Source organism: Eleutherodactylus coqui, chromosome 5, assembly GCF_035609145.1.
Source record: "Eleutherodactylus coqui strain aEleCoq1 chromosome 5, aEleCoq1.hap1, whole genome shotgun sequence".
NCBI classification, from domain to species: Eukaryota; Metazoa; Chordata; class Amphibia; order Anura; family Eleutherodactylidae; genus Eleutherodactylus; species Eleutherodactylus coqui.
In genome coordinates, this window is record NC_089841.1 from 165,191,567 (window position 1) to 165,215,216 (window position 23,650).

General features: G+C 41.5%; 1 protein-coding gene across 1 annotated transcript in view; it reads right to left on the bottom strand.

Annotated features, from left to right (window-relative positions):
- Positions 1 to 598: 598 nt before the first annotated feature.
- TMEM233 (transmembrane protein 233) overlaps positions 599 to 23,650 on the bottom strand; it is a 28,697-nt gene continuing 5,645 nt past the window's right edge. The window contains exons 2-3 of the mRNA XM_066601941.1: positions 13,974 to 14,108; positions 599 to 1,466 (exon numbers count right to left, since the gene is read on the bottom strand). Coding sequence (XP_066458038.1) covers positions 1,455 to 1,466; positions 13,974 to 14,108 — 147 coding nt within the window. The 3' untranslated portion in view covers positions 599 to 1,454. The remainder of the gene's footprint in view (positions 1,467 to 13,973; positions 14,109 to 23,650) is intronic.

A 23,650-nucleotide genomic window follows, 5' to 3' on the forward strand; every position in this document is an offset into this window, starting at 1 on the left:
AGATACTGATAGAAACTCAGTCCCAGCATTTACTGTAAGCTGTAAAATAATGATAATTACAGTCATAATAACCTCCTCAAGTACCACCAGCCTCAAAAAATTAATGGAGGCACCTAATATTTTTAATAGATATTGCAAAAAAGCCCCCTATGTTCACGGACTGTTGAGGAATTTCTGGATAGTTGGCAACCCTGCACAATCTTAGAAACAGAAGAACTTTTTTATATTTTATAGTTACCAAACTATCTTGTTTGTGAGCATATTAGCTTAGAAAAGATGGCTTAGTTGTAGTATTTGCTGGGTGGGATGCAATTTAGCGCTTCCAGAAAACTGATAACTCATAGACAGATATGAAACTCAGCATGGCCATCACCTAGTAATGGTGCCAGGGGCTGCAAGTCTATAGTCAAATTTTGTAGAGCCAATCGTTGATACCGAATACTTTCACTTGCTTTACACAAAGTAGTTACAAAGTAAACACACATTTTTTGTATAACAATATTATGAGATTTCATGGTCCAATATATTCTACAGATCACAGGCAAATTATAGAATAAACATTTAATTCTCTCAAGTACAAAGTTAAGAAAATCTACAAACCAACAGTAACAATATAATACAGCAAATATATCAAAATAAATAGATGGATACAAATAACATTGCACATATGGCATCTCCAATTTACAAGAAGACTTGTAATTGCCTTTTTGTAGATATACTGTGTATTATATACAGTATATTTCAGTAGAAAAAAATGACTTCAGATGATAGAAATTACAGTTTCGAGGATAGGTTGCCAAAATTTAGCAAAACAGTAAAAAATATGTTATTGCTGTCTTCAGGAATCTTAAGTCAGTCTCTTGGGTGCAGAATGCAGTTTGCAGTATTGTCATGTAAGGGAAACAAGAGTATTATGACAGATATTTGACTGTCCTTGAAAGCTTTCTTCTACTTTTCATTTTGAAATGCAACAAACATCATAGGATGTGAAGACAGGACATTTTGTTTTAGAGGAAGCTAGTAAGATCAGCACATATAAATATGTTATCGTCCAGGAAACATTTAGCATTGTTGGGCAGGGCCTACGTAAGTGTCAGATTTCCCATGAAGGAAATAGGAAGGTATGTTTATGTAACATAATGCAGAATTTTCTTATAGCCAGAATGTTGTCAGTCCTATTGGATATGCCAAAAATGCTCAACAATAAATGAGACAAATCTTTCAGTTAGACATTATAATATAGATGGGTGATGTAAAAATAATGTTTTTTTAGTGGCTGGAACCACATATACAGTATATATGCAAACACACACACTGATAGATAATTTGCATTCTGCATGGTTGTCTTCCTGGTGAAGACCTTTAAGTGCAAAAACGTGCCTCTTCCCTTTTGCAACTGTGAAGAGCTTGACTGATGTCTAGTGAAAATATGATCTCCATGCTCTTGTTCGGCTTCAAATTGCATGCTAGGAGAAAGAGTGACAAAATAAACTGTAATTTTTTAACTGCATTACACAAAAGTTGATATTTCGTCAAATATTAGGCAGAATTCATGATGCCTATGTTTCAGTAAAGCCTATGTTACACTTCAAATGACCCTCCATTTTGGGGGTTTCAGGGGAAGGGGTTATATTGGCTGCAGGTGTTGTTCTTTGCCAGCCCTCATTGAATGACATCATTGAATGGCTGTGATTGGTTCAGGAGAGCTGCCTCAGTCAATCAAAGATTGGATGAACCAATCAGAGCAATCGTTTGCTGGAGGCGGGGTATTCAAACCCCGCTACCAGGAAGAGATGGTCTGTCAGCGTTCAGAACTACACGGAACCCTGCAGCAGCTACGGAGCCCAGCGTGAAGGACCTGGACGCCGCCTACTAGGTGAGTATTGCTTTTTTTCATGTAGTATAGCTAGGGCTTGTTTTTGAGAGAAGTCTTATATTTTAGGCCGCTCCCCTGAAAATCAGGGTAGGGCTTATTTTCGGGGTGGGTCTTATTTTGGGAAAACGCACGCAAAACATACGCTGGTCTAAATGAGCCCTCAGGGTCTATTTGCCCTGTGATCATTGGGAGAGTAATGAATTCTAAGGTGTAGCAAAACATTTTAAAGCTGAATATAAGAGCAACAGTCCTTGTCCTCAAGCCGAAGAGTCATTGGGTAATGCAGCAAGACAAAGACCAAAGCACACAAGTAACTCAACTAATGAATGATTGAAAAACAAGATTTGTGATTTGGGGTAGCCAAGTGTGACTCTGTCTTTTTTTTAAAATTCCCCATTCTGTTTCATAGCGGGGTTGCATATGTATCGCTGCCCATATGTAATGTAATGAACAAAAGAGAAATCTAGACCAAACAAATATTTAGGGTGACCACTCTTTGCCTTCAAAACAGCATCAATTCTTCTAGGTACACTTGCACACTGTTTTTGAGCTAACCACAGATCTTCTGAGGATGTAGGCTAGTTCAAATTCTTCTATCTCTTCATGTTATCACAGGCAGACTTCATGATTTTGAGTTCAGAGCTCTGTGGGGTCCATATCATCGCTTCCAGGACTCCTGGTCCTTTTTTTAGCTAAAGATAGTTCTTAATGTTTTTTGCTGTATGTTTGGAGTTTTTGTCCCGCTGCAGAATACTTTTGTAACCAATCAGATACCTCCTTGATGGCATTGAATGATGCATAAGTATCTGCCTGTATTTCTCAGCATTGAGGACACCATTAATCCTGACCATATGCCAAACTCTATTTGCTGAAATGCAGCTCCAAACTTACAAGGAACCTCCACCATGCTACACTGCTGCCTGCAGACACTCATTATTGTACCACTCTTCACTGTGCTTCACTGCTTCCTGCAGACACTCATTATTGTACCACTCTTCACTGTGCTTCACTGCTTCCTGCAGACACTCATTATTGTACTGCTCTCCAGCCTTTCAGCAAACAAACTGCCTTCAGTTACAGTGGAATATTTAAAATTTTGGCTCCTCACTCCAGAACACCTGCTGCCATTTTTCTGCACCACAGTTCCATTGTTTTAGTGCATAGTTCAGTCACATGGCCTTGTTTCTACATCAAAGGTATAGCTTTTTGGCCACAATTCTTCCATGAAGTCCACTTCTGGCCAGATTTCTCCAAACAGTACATGGGTGTATATGGGTCCTACTGATTTCTGCTGGTTTTGGGCTGATGCACTGCTGCACATTTTCCAGTTTTGAGAAGTATGATATATCTTTCATCTGCTGCACTAAGTTTCCTTATCTGACCATTGCATCTATATTCCATAATATTGCCCATTTCTTTGTGTTTCTTCAAAAGACCCTGAAAAACACATATTGAAACTCCAGTTTGCTTTGAAAACTTTGCCTGGGAGAGATCTTACTAATGCAGTATAACTGCCTTGTGTCTTGTTGCTGTGCTCTTGTCATGGTGTATGACCTGTGACATGAAACTGTCTTCCATAACCTCAGTTCTTTAGCACAGTTGGCTGTTCTTCACACAGTTTTAAGCCTCCTGCACAGCTGTTTTTGTTTTCGTTAATGACTGTGTTTAAACCTACATATGAAAATAATGATTATTACCTGTTTGGTATAATTGGTTAATTATACACATAACTTTTATCCTACAAAATCCCTGACTTTGTGCAAGTGTACCTACCAGAACTGATTGGTTCAGGAGAGCCGCCTCAGTCAATCAAAGACGGCACTCGATGAACCAATCACAGCAATCACTTGCTGGAGGCGGGGTATTCATGCCCCACTACCAAGAAGAGATGCTCTATCAGGGGTTCAGGACCACACAGAAGCCTGCAGCAGCAACTGAGCTCCGCGGGAGGGACCCGGACGCCGTCTACTAGGTGAGTATTGCTTTTTTTTTCTTCGTGTAGTGTAGATATGTCTTATTTTCAGGGGAAGTCTTTTATTTTAGCCCCCCCCCCTGAAAGTCAGGGTTGGGCTTATTATCAGTGAAGGTCCTATTTTCTAATTGGCCAGAAATGTGTAAGAGGGTTGCCCACTGAACTCTCCACTTACAGTTGAGCTAGTAGGAAGCAATGGGATGAAGACAACTTCCACAGGGATTTTTGGGGAAGGACTTGAGATATAAGCCCTTCCCTGAAAATAAACCCTATCTGAAGAAAAAAAAAGTAGCTCTGTCCTGCTTCAGTTCATTTTCTCCCCAGCTCCCGTGCACTGTTCTAAAGAATTCTCTTCGGGCCACGGATTTTTAACTGATGCTGCTCTGATTGGCTGAGCACTGTGACCAATCAGAGGCAGCGTTCAGCCATTCATTGAATGCTGTCACAGTGTTCAGTGATGAGGGGACTCCTCACAGGGATTAACAGAAACTTCGGAGAGTCCCTTCATCCACGCGAGGTCTAAGGGGTTAACAGCGGGACATTTAAAAGGTGCTTCTGGCCAGAGGCACCTTTTAAATGTCCTGCTATAAGCAGTGGGGAAGCTATTCCTTGATTTTGTTAACTGATAAAAATCAACACTTCCATTTTTGAAAGCATTCTTTTTATGTTGCAGCATTTTTCCACACCTGTTTAAAACGTTTGCACAGAACTGTACAATTAATATTTGATTATTTGATTGTAAATTGTACTACTTTCTTTGCCTCATTTGCTGATCATACTGTTGCTTCATGCTCTGCCTAAAAAAAGTTTGATTTAGCCAAAGTACACTCACAATTCTTCATATAAAACACATTATAAGGCCTTAGTCACACGGGCGTTTTTTCCTGCGATTTGCGGATCGCATGACGGATGCGCATCCGCAAATCGCGTGACCGGGGCCAAAAAAATCGCCCGAAAAAATGACCGTCTGACTGAGCCCTAAGTGTGCATAATATATAAAATGATAATTATGTCAGGATCAAGCAGACGCCAATTTATTTTTTCTCCATTTGAAAACCCAAAGGTGTAACGTGAGTCTCATAGGTCTCCACACCTACTATGGATCATTTATAATACTGGTATTTTGTTATATAGCAGGAATCTTTGGGCTCCCTTAAGCACCAAGGCCCAAGGTATGATTGTTACTTCTCCACCCCCTATAAGTTATACCCCTGTTGAAACCTGATCCTTTAGTGAATATTACCAGTTGATACTCAACTGAAACTGAAATATATATGAAATGTAATACTCATCCTCTTCAGTACTCGAGCCTCTTCAGTCTGCTATAACTGTAACTTAATTCGCATATTGAAAAGTGACACTTAGTAACTGATCTCGCCATTGGATAAGCTGACCTTTGCATTGACCTCTCACAAAATAAAAGCAGGTACTAAACCAACAGTGAAATTCTATGATGCAGGTTCTTAGGTTGTTCTATTTGCCTTATATTACATGTAAAATTCAAAGCTTGACCTTTTGCTGGTTCATATAATCTTATTTATGGTTCTGTTCCTCTTTAACCATGCAGTGTAATCCAATGAGCCTATATCTAGAAGGGGAACATCTATTTTAAGACTCATAACTTTTTTACCAGAACACATTAACATCATGATGTCATGTTCTGTGTACATCAGCCATAGTGCTTACAAAATTAAGTGACATAGAAAATACAGTGCATTTGCCAAATTCCAAGGGATTGCTCTTACTCATGTCTTGCAGTGGCTTACAAAGGTATAAAATAACAAAAGGAGTAATACTCATCTTGCCAATCACCTATCAATGCTTCTCTAGTCCCTCGCTGGTCTCTTTTCTTCCTGCTTGAGTGATGACATGTTCAGACATGTGACCACTGCAGCCAATCAATGGTTGTACAGATAACATGTTGACACTGAAGAGATCTCTGCTACAGGCAGTGATGGACTACAGGGATCAGATGTCCTGCAGATCCATCATTACTAGAGTTAAAGCCCTTTTCACGCAAAGATAATCTTTCAAACGGATGAGAGATTGAAACATTTAGCAATCTATTTGCATAGTGTCAATGGCCATTAACACTTTATCACCTTCATTTGCATGTAAAAGGACCTCCAGGAGTTGTTTACAAAGCCCAGCATATGTTTCTCCTCATGGCTAGTGTAAACATGCCATGGGGAGAACATCATGGAGTCTATTGAAAGATGAGCAAAATGCCTTCAAATGGAATGTATTTGTCAGTTTTTTAGAGGCTGAATGATGAATTTTAAGTGAACCAAAATTATTAGTTCAAGCGAAAACTGCACGATGCCCGCGTTTACATGTAACGATTATCGCTCATTTTAAACGGTTTGGACAAATGTTGAGCAATAATCGTTGCATGTAAAAGGGCCTTTAGGCAAACAAAGACCAGCAGAGGGACCAGGGAAGCGTCAGGACAGGGGCAGTGGGATATTGGTCAGTTAAGTATAGAATTGTAAACTGTTGGTCAAAATTAGCATATTGCTGGACAATCACACGTTTCCTACTGCAAAAACTCTGTTCTTATGTGTCATTAATTTTACATTGGCTATATCATCATCTAAAATCTAACATTGTTCTTTTTTTTTAATTAAAGTATTTTTTATTAAACTTTTTCACCTTTTGCATATTTTAAAACATTTTTTTTAACAAATCTTTGGTTTCCCCTCCCTCCCTCCCCCTCCCCCTCTCACCCACCCCCTTCCCCTCACCCCCCTCCCTCCCCCATCCCCCCTAAGATCTCTCTCTCAACGTTCTGTTCTTTGGGTAAACTGTCTCTGAATGAACACAGTGTTGTGTCGTAAACAATAATAACAGTTCATGTAACGTATATTTGTTTTCTTCTTTGGTCTTCGTGTTGCTTATCTTCTTGCTGTTTTCTTTTATTGATTCAGGGTTAGATTTTTTGTTGCATTCGAGGGGGGGTCATATTTCTTTTGCCCGTTGCCCGGTCTCTCTCTCTCCAATCCCTCCTTTCTTAACTTTTCCCTATTACTCCTTACCACTTTATTTTATTGTATATCGAGTCTGTAATTTGTTCTACATTTCCCAATAAACTTTATATATATCCATTACATACGTTGTTATGTCTTAGTAAATCCCCGGTTTACTGGTGCCTCCCCACACGGCTCACCACTCCCTATGTATTTGATCCAACATTACTGCTCTGGGCGTGTATCCATCTCAGCCATATGTCCTGATATTTTTGACTGGTCTTACGCTTAGTGTAAATACTCCTTTCCCACGGTAAAATTTGGTTGACCTTATTTTTGAATTCTCCCAGCGTGGGTGGTTCTTCGTCCAACCAGCGCTGGGCTATTGTTTTTCTGGCTATATACAATAGTCTGGCTACCGCTAGTTTTTCATGATCATCTAATGTTAGATCCTGTATGTATCCCAGAATGCACACGTATGGTGTAAAGTCCATACGTATGCCAAATGCCGCGTTAATTGCATTTCTTATTCCCATCCAATATCTGTGCAATTTCGGACATCGCCATAGCATGTGGATTAGGTCCGCAGTGTGGGTTTTGCACCTTACACATATCGGGGAGGTTCTCATTCCTATATTGTGTAAGAAGGCCGGAGTACGATACACTCTGTGTATTAGAAATATTTGTGAGACTCTGTGTGATTCGCTCAGAGATAGCTTGGGTGTCATTTGTAGGATTTCCTCCCAGTGCGACTCCTCAATGGGCCCTATGTCTGCCTCCCATTTTGCTCTTGTTGATAACGGGTTGTGTGCATTGACCGTGTCCTGTATATGGGAATATAGTACAGATATTTTCCCCGCTGTGGTGGTGGCTTTTCCTATTATGTCCGCTACTATATTTATTACCATTGTTATTTCCGCCGTGTTTTTTTCCGCTTGTATAGCGTGTCTAAGTTGCAGATATTTGTAAAAGTCACTATTGGGGATGTCGTGGTTTTGCCTTAACTGCTCGAAGGTTTTTAGTTCCCCCCCCTCCAGTATCTGGTCCATTCTCCTAACTCCCCTGTCTTTCCACCCTTGGAATCCTTTTAGCTTGTTGATTTCTGGCAGGTGCGGGTTATTCCATATGGGGGTATGTTGTGTGCAGTTTTTTATATCAAGCATGTTTCTGGTCTTCCACCATATTTTATGTATCAATAATAGCGTGGGGGCACTTTGACCGTTTTTTTTAAACGCTCCACGTTCCAGGGTTTCAAACAAATGTGATCCGTTAAAGAGATTTTTAAGGATTCTGAAACTAGCGTCGTGTGTTTCTTCTGTCTCCCATCCCCTGAGATGTTGCAGCTGGGAGGCCATGAAGTACGAGAACGGATTGGGCAAGGCTAATCCTCCCTTTTCTTTTGAATTGTATAGCAGTTCTAATTTTATCCTAGGTGTCTTCCCTCCCCATATAAGTTCTCTAAACAGTCCCTTGGCCTTGTGGAAAAATTTTTGTGTTATCCAGTGTGGGGAGTTGTGTATTAGATACAGTAATTGGGGCATCCATATCATTTTTATAAGATTCACTCTTCCTATGATTGTCATGGGTAGTTTTTTCCATATGTGAAGTTTTTGTTTCCATTTTTCCATAAGTGGTTCCAGGTTTATTTTCCCGTACTCACTGACCTCTTTCGTAATTTTAACTCCCAGATATTTAATTGTTGGGGTGCATTTCAGGGTTAATTCTCTGTTGGCAACCTGCATGTCTGGGGTGTCTATTGATAGTATTTCGGATTTGGTCCAATTGATAGCGAGTCCTGAGAAGGCTCCAAATTCTTTTATTGTTTGCATCGTGGTTTCTAAAGATTTTTCCCTGTCCCCTAAAAATAATAACATGTCGTCTGCATACAAAGCGATTTTCTCCTCCATGTTTCCTCTTATGAATCCCACTATTTCCTGGTGTGACCGAATTTTGCATGCTAGGGGCTCTATTGCAAGTGCAAACAGGAGTGGCGATAGTGGGCATCCCTGCCTTGTCCCTCTATGTAGTGGGAATGTTTCTGATGACCCCCCGTTGATGGACACATCCGCCTCCGCTCTAGCATATAGGAGTTTTACTCGTCTCACAAATATTGGGCCACAGCCCATTTTTTCTAGTACCTTCCACAGGTATTGCCACTCAACGCTATCAAACGCCTTGGCCGCGTCCAGTGAGCATATGATTCTGTCTCCGGTATTATCTACGGGTATTTGTAGGTTTAGAAATACTCTACGGATGTTCGTTGCCGTTGATCTTGCTAGTATAAACCCACTCTGGTCAGGATGCACCAAGGTGGATGCCACTTGTGATAGCCGCTTGGCTAAAACTTTTGCTATAATTTTGACATCCGCGTTTAACAGCGATATCGGCCTATACGAGTCCATCAACAGGGGGTCCTTTTCTGGTTTTAACAGAATTATTATTTTTGCTTTTCGCATTGTTTGTGGTAGTTCCCCTTCCTTTTCCGCCCCCGCCCATGTCTCCAGGAGTTGTGGTAATAAAGTGTCTGCATGTTGTTTGTAAAATTCTATTGGGAAACCATCCTCCCCTGGGGCCTTGTTATTTTGCATATCTTTTACTGCCTCTTGCATCTCCTCCAAGTCTATTGGTGCATCTAGAAACTCTCTCTGTTCCTCCGTCAATTTATGTGTTCTTATATCCGCCAAGTATTCCTCGATTTGTTCTACCGTTTTTTCCAGTTTCGAGGAATACAGAGAGGAGTAAAATTCCCGTGCAATCTCTCTTATGGATGTTGCGTCCCTGACTATCTCGCCTTGTGCGTCTTTTAGTTCAATGATGTATGTGGGGCTAGTTTGTGCTCGGGCTATAACTGCCAGCATATGTCCCGTTTTTTCTCCCTCCTCATAATATGTCTGTTTCCTGAACCCATTTTTAGTGGCTGCCGTTTCTAGGACGTATTTATTAAGGGCCTCTTGGGCCTGTTTCCATAGGTTGAGTGTTGTTATAGTTTTCTCTTTTATGTAATTTTCTTCTGATTCTTTTAGTTTGTCTCGTATTTTTTGCCCTCTTTCTCTATGTCCTTTTTTTGCCTGTGTGATTTGCTGTATGTATACCCCCCTCATATATGCCTTCATGGCCTCCCAGCAAATCGTCATACTTGTGGTATCCTTATTTAATATGAAGTATTCCTCTAGTGTTTTTTTCACTATTTCCTTGTTTAATATGTTTAGCCAGTGCGAGTTCAGATTCCATCTTTTTTGGGAATGACTCACAGTGTTACTGTGCTGTATGTTCAGACGTAGGATGGAGTGGTCAGAAACAACTCTTGGTAGATATTCTATCGAGGTTATATCTCTATATATCTGAATATTCCCTACCGCTAGGTCTATTCTAGATAAGCATTGGTATGTGGATGAGTAGCAGGAGTATTGTTTGTTTGTGGGGTGCCGTGTTCTCCATATGTCTATCAATGATATCTCGTTTATTAGTTTACCTAGTGGTGTCAGGTTCCTTTCTTCGTTTGCGTTTCCTGCCCTTAGTCTGTCCTGTGCAGGGTTAATGACCGAATTAAAGTCGCCTATGATAAGGACTGGAATGTCCGGTTTATCTGTTATGAAACCTATAACTTGCCTCATTATCATGTTATTATATGGTGGCGGGATATATACTGAAGCTATAATGCATGTGTAGTTGTAGATTCTGCAGTGTAGGCATATAAAGCGGCCTTCTGGGTCAATTTTTCGTGAGAGACATTTAAACGGTATATTTCTGTGTATCACTATGCTGACCCCCCTGGAGTACCTTGTGTGTGTGGAGTGGAAGCTCTGACCCATCCCCCCTATTTTGAACGTGTCCGTATTTTCTTTTGATAAATGTGTTTCCTGCAAGCATATAATAGCCGGGCCTTGTTCCTTGATGACTTGCAGTACTGCTGATCGTTTTGTCTGGTCACTCATACCTCTCACGTTCCACGATACGACCCTTATCCTACTACCCATTTTCCTTGTTTTTTGTTTTCCGCAGGGTTATTATTTTCTGGGCGCCTCCACCCCTTTTTGTTTTTATGAGTGAGACGCACTGGGAGGGTCCCCATCTCTGTATTTGTGTCTCGCCCGTGTCGCCCCGTATATGTGTATGTGTATTACTGTTTGTTCTCCGCATAGGGCTTCTCCAGTAACATTTTGGTTTGGTCCCCCACATCCCCCAGTACAGACATTTATCCACATTTACTATACATATTTTCGTTATTTGCAACACATTTATCATTTGTACATTTACGTTGACATTTCTTCCCCTTATCCCACCCTGAATCATTTTTCTATCGTTTAACCTTATCCCTTTTAACTGTATCTTATCTAATATTCCCCTAATATGCGAGAGAGAGACCAAACAACAGACACCCCCAACATGTAACTCACTGATCCGTTGTCTCATCGGATCGGGGTACCAGTCCTCCATTCTCCTACGCGATGCATCCTGTCGTCCCAGGAGCTCCTTTCAGAAATTTTCGGTTCCCTTTGCATGAACGTTTCTTTAGGTGCAGCCTCTTCATGGTGTCTTGCGCGGCGATCTTCCCCTCCGAATCTGTTCTTCATTTTGATCTATCCAGGCACCTGCATCTTTTGGGTTTTCAAAGAATTGTGTCGTGCCCAGCGCCGCCACTCTCAGTTTAGCCGGGTACAGCATCCTGTAGGGCACTTGTAGGTTTCGCAGTCGTCTTTTTATTTCTACAAATGTTGCTCGCTTCTTTTGTATTTCCGTGGAGAAATCTGGATAGAAGGAGACTTTCACGCCATTATATTGGATTTCACCCTTTTCGCGGGCCTTTTGGAGTATGGTATCACGGTCTCTGTAATGCAGTACTTTGATGAGTATCGGTCTGGCTGGAGCCCCCAGGGGGAGGGGTCGTGTCGGTACACGGTGGGCTCTTTCGACTGCAAACATTGCAGTTAGAGTGTTTCTTCCGAACAGTTCGGGCAGCCATGTTTCAAAAAATTCTGCAGGGTTTCTTCCTTCCGTCTTTTCTGGGAGGCCCACAATCCGCACGTTGTTCCTTCTTGACCTATTTTCTAGGTCGTCTACCTTGTTCTGTAGATATTGTATGTCATGCAGATTTTTTTCCACGTCTCGCTGCATCGGCTGTATTGCGTCTTCTACGTCGCTTATACGTTGTTCAGTTTCTGTCAGACGCTCTGATATTTTCCTCATATCTTGCCGTAGCAGGTTTACATTACTTTGCATCGCCCCCATCTGCATATTAAGGTTGTTCAGTGATGCGTTGCCTTTAGTGATTTCGCTGAATATTTCTTTCAACGTAGGCTCCCTGGCGCACCTTTCGTCCTCCTGCCTTTGATCTTTTTTGGCGGCATCTTCTGCACTTTGGGAGGTGTCTCGTATAGTGCTTTCTGAGGTGTCTGCGTGATTTTCGCTGTGCGTGCATATGCCTGGGCTGCTTGCATTATTCATGCTGTCTTCTGTGTAGTGTTCGTCTGGATTGACACTGTTTGCACCTTTATTTTTGTAGTTGGGGTTGTCTGCCTGACTTGTGACTTCCTGCTTATTTCCAGCATGATCTTGTACAGCATGTAGACTATTTTGTTTTTCCTTGTCCTTGCTGTGTTTAGCAGGGTCCGTTGTTGTGTTTGCTTTGTCTGCTCTTTCCTTTTGACTTTCACTTTCTGCATGTACTGTGTCTGCAGTTTCTTCCTCCCCTCCTGCTCCCTCCGTTTGAGTGCTTCTCTGTGGGCTCTCCCGCTCTCCCCTCTGTTGTTTTGGGCTTATGGAGTCCTGTTTTCTGCCCCCCTCCTCCCTGGCATACCCCGCCAGTTTACGTGCTGTGTCTGCACTGTTTGTGCTGGGCCGCGGTATGAGCGTTCTCGGCTCCCTCCCTCCGGCGCCATGTTGTTTCTGCCTGCCGCCGGCTTCATCTGCCTTCCCCCGCTCCTTGCCTCGCATCATTAACTCTGCTGCTGTCTGTTCTGTCTCCGGAGCTTGCTACTGTGCCTCCGCTGCTTTTTGATTGCCTTTCGGCGTCTCTGGGTCCCGTTAACAGGATGGGAATGTCGGATCTTGCAGGAGCTACTCTGAGATGCGACTATCTACATCTCTGGCCAGGCTCCGCCCCCCTAACATTGTTCTTTAATTTATTTTATTCACTGTTTATTTACAAAGTAGAAAAAATGTATTGCGTCAAGGAAATGGTCCTTATGAACGTTTGCTTCTATGGGTATTACTAATGTTAAAGGGATTGTACAGGAATGCCTAGAAATGTCTGGTATCCATGCAACCTGTTATAACCCATTCTAGGTCGGAAGAATGCATGTGTAGATTGGAGACGGTGAGGCTGTTGGTGTGGGGTGGAGACTAACTCCACACTGTTCAGAACAGTGTAGCATTAGGCTTCTACCTCTTTCAGTCTACCCATCCTAAGACAGCCTTTCACATGCTCCCCAGACTGTATTCACTTTGGTGCCTATTTGATAGGCGGAGTCTATGGTGTCAAGTACTCTTTGCCTACAGCCTTTTGAGAAGTAAATATGGTAGTACTTACAAGTGGTAATCATTCACGTTGCATGAGTAGGGGTACTTTTACACGGGCTGATAGCTGCCTGAGTGCTCATTCAAAAGAGCGATTACGGGCGACTGATGGCCCTTGCAAACACATGACCTGACAGGGTGGTTGAGTGAGAATTGGTCAATTTTCTGAGTTACTCGGTTTTTGGATCACCTAAAAACTAAGTGACTATCAACCCATGTAAAGAGGCAGTTGTTCATCTAAGGCACTTAAGTGCCTTACAGTTGTCCTGTATAGAAGCACCCTTATCTAAGTCCTAACGGACCATTTACACATAGCCCACTCGGAACAGCACACCATTATGTACTCAAGAATAATAGTTCCATCAACAGCAGCTTGTAAGTTGTATCTTTCTGGACAGTATAGAGTAAAAATCATCTGCAAAATGTGAAAGCAGCAAATAAGATGACAGGTTTTACTTTTGCTGACTATAATAAAACTTAGTACTGAGAGTATGTGTGGTGGCATAAACTGTCATTTACAGCAAAATAGCAGGAATTGGATTTCTGCTGTGAACAATATACATGACGTGTATGAATAGTTTCTATTTCAACCAGTACTTGACATGATTTTTCTATGAAAGATATAATAAAAATATTAACATACCGTTGAAAAATGAACAAAACAATATGTTGCAATAACCAGTAGACCGATGATTATAGACGCAATTGCAACATATAAGGCATTACGTCCCAATCTTCTTGATCCGTCGATATCACCATCGTTATAGCTGTTTAATGCCTGCGATATTGAAATATACAAATAAGGTATATCTATTAAAATATTTAGTGTAAATAGATGGTATATAATGTTGAAAACAGTTACACAGTAACCTTACATGCACATAGGTATCTAAAGGATGTGATTAAATTGCTAAACTTCACAATTGTGGATCCCTATATATAGTGCTGTGTAAAAGTTTCAGGCAGGTGAGGAAAAAATGTTGCAAAGTAAGAATTTTCTTCAAACATGGAAAGTGTCCGACTGACTTCAAAATTATTCTGCAGCAGGACAACAACCCCAAATATACAGCCAAAGTCATTAAGAACAATCTTCAGCTTAAGGCCTTAGTCAGACGGGCGTTTTTTCGCGCGATTTGCGGATCGCATGACTGATGCGCATCCGCAAATCGCGTGACCGGGGCCCGAAAATCGCCCGAAAATCTACTCCTAGCCGCGTTTCATTAGAATGGGTGTGAGTGAGACCTGCCTCTGATTGGCTCAGCGCTGAGCCAATCAGGGGGCAGGTCTGACTCACACCCCCTTCACACCCACTGCAGGCTGGCCGCGCTGAACTCCGGCTGCCGGGACAAGGTGAGTATATATATATTTTTTATTTTAACACATTTCTGGATGAATTGCAGGGAAGGGCTTATATATTTAAGCCCTTCCCGACAATTCATCCCGCGCACGCCGGCAGCCCATTGCTTTCAATGGAGCCGGCTGTATTGCCGGCTCCATTGAATTCAATGGGCAAACATTGTTCTTCTCTGCCACAGCTGTTACAGCTGTGGCAGAGAAGAATGATTTGTCTTCTATATGTTCTCAATGGGGTCGGCGCTGCTGCCGCCGGCCCTATTGAGCGCATATAGAGAAGAGAACAGGAATCGCAGATCGCAGATAGGTGCGATCTGTGATTTCTGTTCTATAATTTATCGGACGAGCACATAAAAAGTGCTCATGTGTCCAATACCATTGCAAAGCAATGGTTTTAAAAAAATCGCCGGACGCATGCGCAAATCGGGCGAAAAAAACGCCCGTCTGACTGAGGCCTAAAGAAGAACAGCGAGTCCTAGAAATGATATAATGCAAAGTAAATAAATAAAGGAGACATCTAAACTAAATGAATGTTTTCTATTTATTGGTTACCTGATGGGTCTGTTCACTACATCATTGACTTTGCACTGGCATACAGTGACCAGATTGAAGATCTTAATATTTCACATATTTGTGTTTTCCATTGGAAAATTTGAGAGGTCATCGGGCAAAACCAAAGTAGGAATAGTTTTATGCCCTAAGAGAACTTGACACAATTGCCTCCAAAGCTGTCTCTCTCCTTTTCTTTTCAATGGTTTTTTTATTGAAAGATTTTACATTGAAATACAACTTTTAACAGTCCAAGAGGTACAGCAAGGGAGAAAATCAAATTAAAAAATATAACTGTCAGTGATGATGGAGGAAAGTACCACAAACAAGTATAAAATGTAGAAATACATTTCAGTGACTGATATCAAGGGGACAAGTGTGTGAAATGTGTTAAGTGGAATCTGAGCACGGAAGGCAAAGGAAATGACTCTGATAAAATGGACAGTTGATGCTGAGACATTCCATTTAGATTGTTGTGATATTGGATACATTAGATTGGTATCACCTCTGATGGAACAGAGCAGTCCGAACAGAAAAAGATATCAAAATAACAGTAGAAGGGGAAAGGGAAAACGGGGTTCTGAAAGCGAAGGTGGAAAGATAGAGGTATCTATGAGAAAATATACATACTACAGAGCTCATGGGAGATTCCGGGTTTTACTTTAAGGGGGAGCTTTAAGTTTCTCTTATGCTGACCGATAACACTGGTCAACATGGGTTTTTTTTCACTAGAATATTTAATGGTGATTCTAGTAGAATTTCATCTCCTGAATTCAAATATGTTGGAATTTTCCCATCAGGCAGGGTTTTTTATGACGCTTATTTTAAAAAAAAAATCTAGGTGTTCTTTATGGTTTGCCATTGGGTTAATTACCTTTATATTTAGTGCCCTAAATGTTCTTATATGAATGAGATAGCAGGGATAGGAAGTCTCACTATATTGAAAAACAATGGACTAAATGTGCATCTCTCATTCCTGGCCAAAAAAAAAGTGTGTCAAATGTACCTTTAGTGAATCCTGAAAGTGTTTTTGCCTCCACAGCATATAAAACTGGGACTGATTAAACAATTTGTAAAAGCGATTGATATAAATTCTCCAGCATTTATGCATTAGAAATCTAAATTTCCCAAAGTGATGCAAAAAGCAGCCTGGTTGTCCTTCAAAAAGTCTATGTTTCTTTTCTTGGAAATCATAAACCAGAAAACTATTGTGATATAGAGAGAGAGCTTGTGAAATCATTCCAAGCTATGGGATGCAATATGCCCTTAAAACTTCCCTTTTTGGACTCCTACCTGTTCTTCTTTCTAGAAAATCTTGGCGCTGTCAGTAACCAGAATGGTGAACGTTTCCATCGGCTGATTTGTACATGAGGCTAAAAAATATTGGCAGCTTTTTTATAAGCTACACTCTTGCTATATGTTTAAAGCAACCATGTTAGAATGATATAATAAATATATTTTGCTTTAAGGGAGGGTTATTTTTTTCATGTATCTGTGGTCATCGTGAATTTCATCTTAATTATAATGGTAATTTATGGATATTCATTCGGAACTCTAACGTTTGACCAACCCTTTTATAATACATAATTTAACAGGTTCCTGTATATACTGATAAGCTGATTGCCCTGTGAAATGGAAAACAGTGAATCTGATTAGTCCCCACTGAAGCTACAGCCTTTAGACTCATTCATAGACCACCGCAAACAGAAGTATTGATACCATTAAGCAATCAGGACTGGAGTTGGAGGTGTACTAACTGTCCGGTTACTGGGACACATCAGGCATTTCTGCTGAATGGAACACCAACAATGGCTTAGCACATGAGTCTTCTGACCACCACAAATCTTAAATGGGTTGTCTGGTCAACTAGAATGATTGTGTTGGCATCACAGAAAACTCTTACCTATCAGTTTTGCCTTGACCCCTGTTGTGCACAGCCGTAACATGAAGGGAGAAACAAGAGCAGCATTTAATGTTTTGGCAAGACGTCTGCTGATCATGAGATTTTTGCACCGTCCCCTTGGAAGGGATGTCATCAGTGACATAGCCACCTAAATAACGAATGCAATGCCAGTCATGTAGACACACTGCCTGCTCGTTTCCTCAACTCAGGTGCAGTGTTGCATAGGCTATGTCACTGATGAGGTTTTGTCTAAGGGGATGGGGCAAGTCAGGAGATCATATGATTGGCAAATGGGATGTCTTGGTCATTTGGTCACTCTACTGTATGTTGGTATTATCTGGGCACTGTATAGTGAGTGGTATTTGCTTGGGTGACTAAGGACTTTCCAGTATACTATTTCTGCAGTTTATGCTGGTGTTGAAACTGTTTAATATTATTTTAGACAATTGTATGAAAGTGTTGTTTGATTAATACAATAGTAAGACAACTATCTGTATGCAACAACAGTGTGTGAAGGCACTATATAGGCAATGTCTGTGGCACGCTTTATAGGTGGCATCTGTGTGTGGCGCTCCGAGGGGTCTCTATGCCTGACATACTGTTTTTGATGCAGGAAACATACAGATATGGTAAACAATGTTGTAAGAAGACAGATGCAGATTTATTTTGCAATAGAAATGTTTTATTGAGTGTTGGCGACGCGTTTCTGCATGAAACCGATGCTTTCATCAGGCTGATATATAAGTCAATTACAACATTTAAAGCAGCAGAAACCTGTGGGTAAAAATGGGAAGGAAAAGGGGCAATGATCATCATGACATCATCAACAGGTCAGATTGCAGTAGCATAAAATGTTAAGATAGATCTACTGCAAATTGCAAGTATATTCCAATAGCTACATAATATAAGTCTAAATTATAATTTAAAAAGTTTTTTGCTACCTGATTTAGGTTTTATTTACATATTCTTTTTAGTATTTTGATTTTAATATGCAAGCAAAATATATTTAAAACCTTTTTATTCGTACACATTTCTAAAAAAAGTTCATATTTGTTTTATGTACAGATGTAGCAAAGTTTAAAAAAAGTAAGCAGGCTTAAAATTAAGAAAGATTGAATACTTACCCTTCCTGGCTGCTCACCGTCCAGCGCTGCAGCTGCAATGTTCAGGGCACGAAACACGGAGGAAGCAGCAAGAGGTTACGTGCCGTTCATTGTGCACGTGTCTGCTCGGCCATTCACAGGCTTCACTAGTGGTGATTCTTCCATGGCGTCTGAAGCCTGTGAGTGTCTGAGTGGTTATGTGTACAATGTACGGCACGTGACTACCTGGCACTTCTTCTGGGTTCCATGCAGTGGGCGTTTGGGCTGCAGCGGTGGACAAGGAGCTACTGAGGATTTAATTATATTTCATTTTAATTCCTTAACTTTTTTATGTTTCGGAAAACTCTTTTAACGCATAAGTTCCTGCAACCAGTTGTCTTATCTTAACACAACAAAAGTCATTGAAAAACTATTGAAAAGGCGAGAAAAAGTTCTTTGCCACAGTTTATTTAATGCTTTAAAGGGAACCTGTCATGTCCACACAGCACCATAACCTAAGGTATGATGCCATTAGGAGACATGACAGGGAGCCAGGTGATGTATCTTTATATACTCACCCGCTCCTGTGATCCAGCACGGTCGCTCTACGGAAAAAAAAAAAATCAAATTGTGGTGCTGGAAAATCTGACTTTTTTCAGAGTCCCTTGCGCACTCTTTTCCCATAGACTTGTATAGGAGAGTGCACACATGGGACTTTGAAAAGTCAGGTTTTTCCAGAGCCATGCAATCTTCGGAGGGCGACAGCACTGGATTGTGGGAGCAGGTAAGCATAAAAAGTACATCGCCTAGCTCCCTGCCACGTCCCCTAATAGCACCATAAGTTAGTTTATGGTGCTGTAGGGAAGCAACAGGTTTCCTTTAAGTATTAAAGGGGTTGTCCCGCGCCGAAACGGGTTTTTTTTTTTTCAACCCCCCCCCCGGTCGGCGCGAGACAACCCCGATGCAGGGACCTAAAGAAAGCTTACCGGAGCGCTTACCTGAATCCCCGCGCTCCGGTGACTTCTATACTTACCGGTGAAGATGGTCGCCGGGATCCTCTTCCTCCGTGGACCGCAGCTCTTCTGTGCGGTCCATTGCCGATTCCAGCCTCCTGATTGGCTGGAATCGGCATGTGACGGGGCGGAGCTACACGGAGCCGGCATTCTGCACGAGCGGCTCCATTGAAGAGAGCAGAAGACCCGGACTGCGCAAGCGCGGCTAATTTGGCCATCGGAGGGCGAAAATTAGTCGGCTCCATGGGAACGAGGACGCTAGCAACGGAGCAGGTAAGTAAAAAACTTTTTATAACTTCTGTATGGCTCATAATTAATGCACAATGTACATTACAAAGTGCATTAATATGGCCATACAGAAGTGTATAGACCCACTTGCTGCCGCGGGACAACCCCTTTAAAGTTAAACTTTGCTACATCTGTGCATGCATTTGTATCAATTTATAATCAATTTATAACATTGTTTCCATAGGTTTTACATGATGATATACTATTACTCTTTAACCTGTAGTTGATATACTGATAACCTTTGCCCTTCGTCCCTCCACCTTAAAATGTTGCACTAGACTTTTAATGATATGGCCTAAAGAAAGCGTCTGACACAGAAATGCAGAGCCATGAGTCAATTACAAAATTTCCATTGCAAAATACTTCTGCCTCTAGGTCCATACACAGCACTTACCATACCTGAATTTTTCTTATACCTATACATGATTATTGCGAAGGGTAACCACTCATCTGGCACAGGGACAGCTGCAGCCGACAAGGGACCACAACATCATTACACGCCCTTCTACAGAGTTGTGCCCTGTTAGCACAACCTACAAGGTGACCATTCTCACCTGAAGTCTCTACCATATTTTTTATCCCAGTGATTCAAGATGAGCGAATATACTCGTTTCGAGTAATTACTCGATCGAGCACGCGATTTTCGAGTACTTCCGTACTCAGGTGAAAAGATTCGGGGGGCAGGGGGAGGCGTGGCGGAGCGGGGGTAGCAGTGGGGAACAGGGGGGAGCCCTCTCTCCCTCTCCCCCCCCCCACTCCCCGCTGCAAACCCCCAATCACCCACGGCGCCCCCCGAATCTTTTCACCCAAGTACGGAAGTACTCGAAAAAGGGGCGTGGTCGAGTAGGTTTGCTCATCTCTACCAGTGATATATGCACCATGAAGCACTGTGTTTTTTTTCTTGTAGATACTGTACTTGGGGCATTTGGGGCTTACATATTGTTTTGGTATCATCTGTGCCAGGCATTCTGAGTGGCACCTGATTGTGTCACACTTGAAACCCCAATGTCTTACTCTAAAGGAACATTAGGGCATATAAATAGGAAACGCAAAAAAATGTACATGTTACATAGCATGTTAATTTTGACTTTGTTATCTTTGTTCTCTTTCTGGGGGCACTAGTGTAACTATAGGGGATGTGGTTGCACCCGGGCCCAGGAGCCTTAGGGGGCCCGCAAGGCCTCTCTTCTCCATATAGGGAGCCCAGTATTATGATTAAAGCATTATAGTTGGGGGCCCTGTTACAGATTTTGCATTGGGGCCCAGGAGCTTCAAGTTATGCCTTTGCATTAAGAAGTTAAGAGAAGTTGGGGGCCCCAAGATAAACTTTTGCACCCGGGCCATGAGCCTTTAACTACGCCACTGCCTGGGGGTGTTGTACCTCTTTTACATTTTTGAATGTTGTTGGGTATACATGGTGCTATCAAGTATCTGTGACTGATACCTGTTGTGTGGTGCGCACATGTGGGTTATCTGCAGTTGGAGCACATATGAGGGTGTCTATGGCTAACATATCATAACAATTTGGTATGAGCCTACTAGTTCATTGTTAACAGGGTAAATGTAACGTGTCCTAATCCAAAGTTTCATGCTCTAGGGACAGGGCTATAAATAAGAATAAAAAATGTGCATTCCCTGTGAACTAGTTGCAACAATTGGATCAATCCCTTAATGTATACTTTTATGTTTTATTTTTCATTTGTCCTTTTATATTGGACATTTCATGGACTTTGATTATCTTTTGATTGCCTTACAACATTGTTCAGGGTTTCCGGTAAAATGCGATGCAGATGAAAAGTAATAGAGTTCTTGAAATAATGAGGAGATGGAAGGAAAGATGAAAGAAATCTGAAATAAGTAATTCTGGATACTAATATATTAACTCTCAAGGAAGCAAAGAAATATTAGAGAATATTGAATGATAAAGAATACTATGTAAGAAAGGTCTGTTAAACACTTGTTATATAAGTGGAAAGACCTTGTTATTGATGGATGACGCAGAACACTCCGAAAGTAAAAAGTACAAATTAGTAAAGTGGTAGATTGGTGGGTGATAGAACCTTATTTTGTAGCCTGACCATGTAGGGCGTAGTAAAGTATTCCTGATGCAATGAGTAGGCTGGATGGCATGGCTATTGCACAGAAAATCAATTTTAGGGTTGTTATAGAGAAAACAAAAAAAGTTCTGAGACCATGTGCATGTCAAAAATAAACAAAGCATTCTTCAGTAATTTAGGAAATGTACTGTATTGGACAGCAAAATTAATTTACTATATACATTTGTTTTGCCCTGGCATGTAGTATTACCTGTCGGCATTGGCTGTAGTACCGAACCTCAGACAATACCATCTAAAAAATAAATGTACATGTACAAAAGCTCGGCTGCAATAGGAAAAATATATTTTTATTTTCCTGGGTTGCACCTGCCCATCATTACTGAGCTCAAATAAGAGGTTGTCTGAAACAATCCATATTAATGTCACATCCGCAGCTGAAGAAAGATTCATGATACATCCTCAGCTCAGGTTTCTACAGCAGTAAATGTTATTAAGAGGAGAGATTATCCTTTATCATTGTGTCATATTATTTTCCATCTGCAGCACCAATTCTACAAGTGTTCCCTACCTCTAGGGTTGTGCAGATGGGATCATTGCTAGTTTTAACTGTACCCTGTGCCCACTCAAAATGATTTTTTTGTCTATTTACTGTAGTTTACGATGAGATAGATTTTTAGTGTCAGGTCAGTGCAGTTACATGATGAGGTTACTGTAGTTTGACTGACATGCAGTATAGCTATAGGCCCCTGGGCCTCAATACCCGAGTGGGCCCAAAGGTCATCGTACCACATAAGAAGACACCAGTATTATAAATGGTATGTGGTGACAATGCTACATACTTTGTAATGGGGTCCAGGAGCATTAAGTTAGGCGTATGGTGGCAAGGCTTTTTTTCTCCTATCTTCAGTGGAAATCATGTACATACATATGCCAATCAGCTATGAAAATAAAGCCACCTGCCGAATATTTTGCAGTTTCCCCTTGTGCCATCATAACAGCTCTAACTCATTGTGACATGGACAGCATGAGACCTTTGAAGGTCTTCTGTGATATCTCTCATCAAGGTGTTAGTAGCAGATCCTTTAAAGGGAATCTGAGGACAACATACAGTTATGACAAACACCTTGATTATTAGCAGTGCATCACTTATTGGTTTTCTTGCATTAGTTTCCATAAAATCACACTTCACTAGCACAAGCTAAGCACAGATTCCCTGTATTCATGAGCAGTTGGCTCCCCCACACCCATGTGATTGATTGACAGCTTTCTCCCTATTACTGTTCATTAGGAGAATGCTGTCAGTCAGCCACATGTGGGTGGGAGAGAGACAGTAGCCCAACAATATCAAAGACTCCAGTGCTCAGCTTGTACTGCACCTAATAAAGTGTGATTTTATGTAAATAGATGCAAGAAAACAGTAAGTGACACACTACTTTATCATATTGGCCTCGGATAGGGCAGCATAACCCTGATAAGAGATTATCTTTAATGTGTTTTGCAGGCTATTTTAATTGATGACTTATCCTCAGGACTGGTCATCAATAGCTGATCGGCTGGGGTCTGCCTTTCGAAACCCAAACCGATTAGCTGTTCAGGCCGCTGCTGTCACCAGCAGAACACAGGGTACAAAGCGGAAGCAGAGCGCTCCCACCACTATGTAGTGGCCAGCTTTGGCCATTACACATGGGTTTGAGCTATCGGCTTCTGCTTCATATGTGTTTTGCCAGAGACGCTGGGTACCTGAATAGCTGATCAGCCAGGATCCCAAGCAGCAGACCCCAGCTGATCAACTATTGATGACCTAATGCAAAATAACGAAGTTTGGCAGCAGCACCAAAAAACCCAATCTGGGTAGGGCCACCAAATGCAACAGCCAGATAAGAGTCCAAACCGCACTCCCACAGAAGTCCACATAATGTAGAAGAAAATCCTGACAGCATGTAGAGGTGCTATATAAAATGTACTCTTTATTCTCCCATCACACAGAGACAGCAACGTTTCGGCCGTGAGGGGGAATTTGAAGGCCAAGTCAACTCCTTGAACTCTTTGCCAAGTTCTTCACATGATTCCTGAAC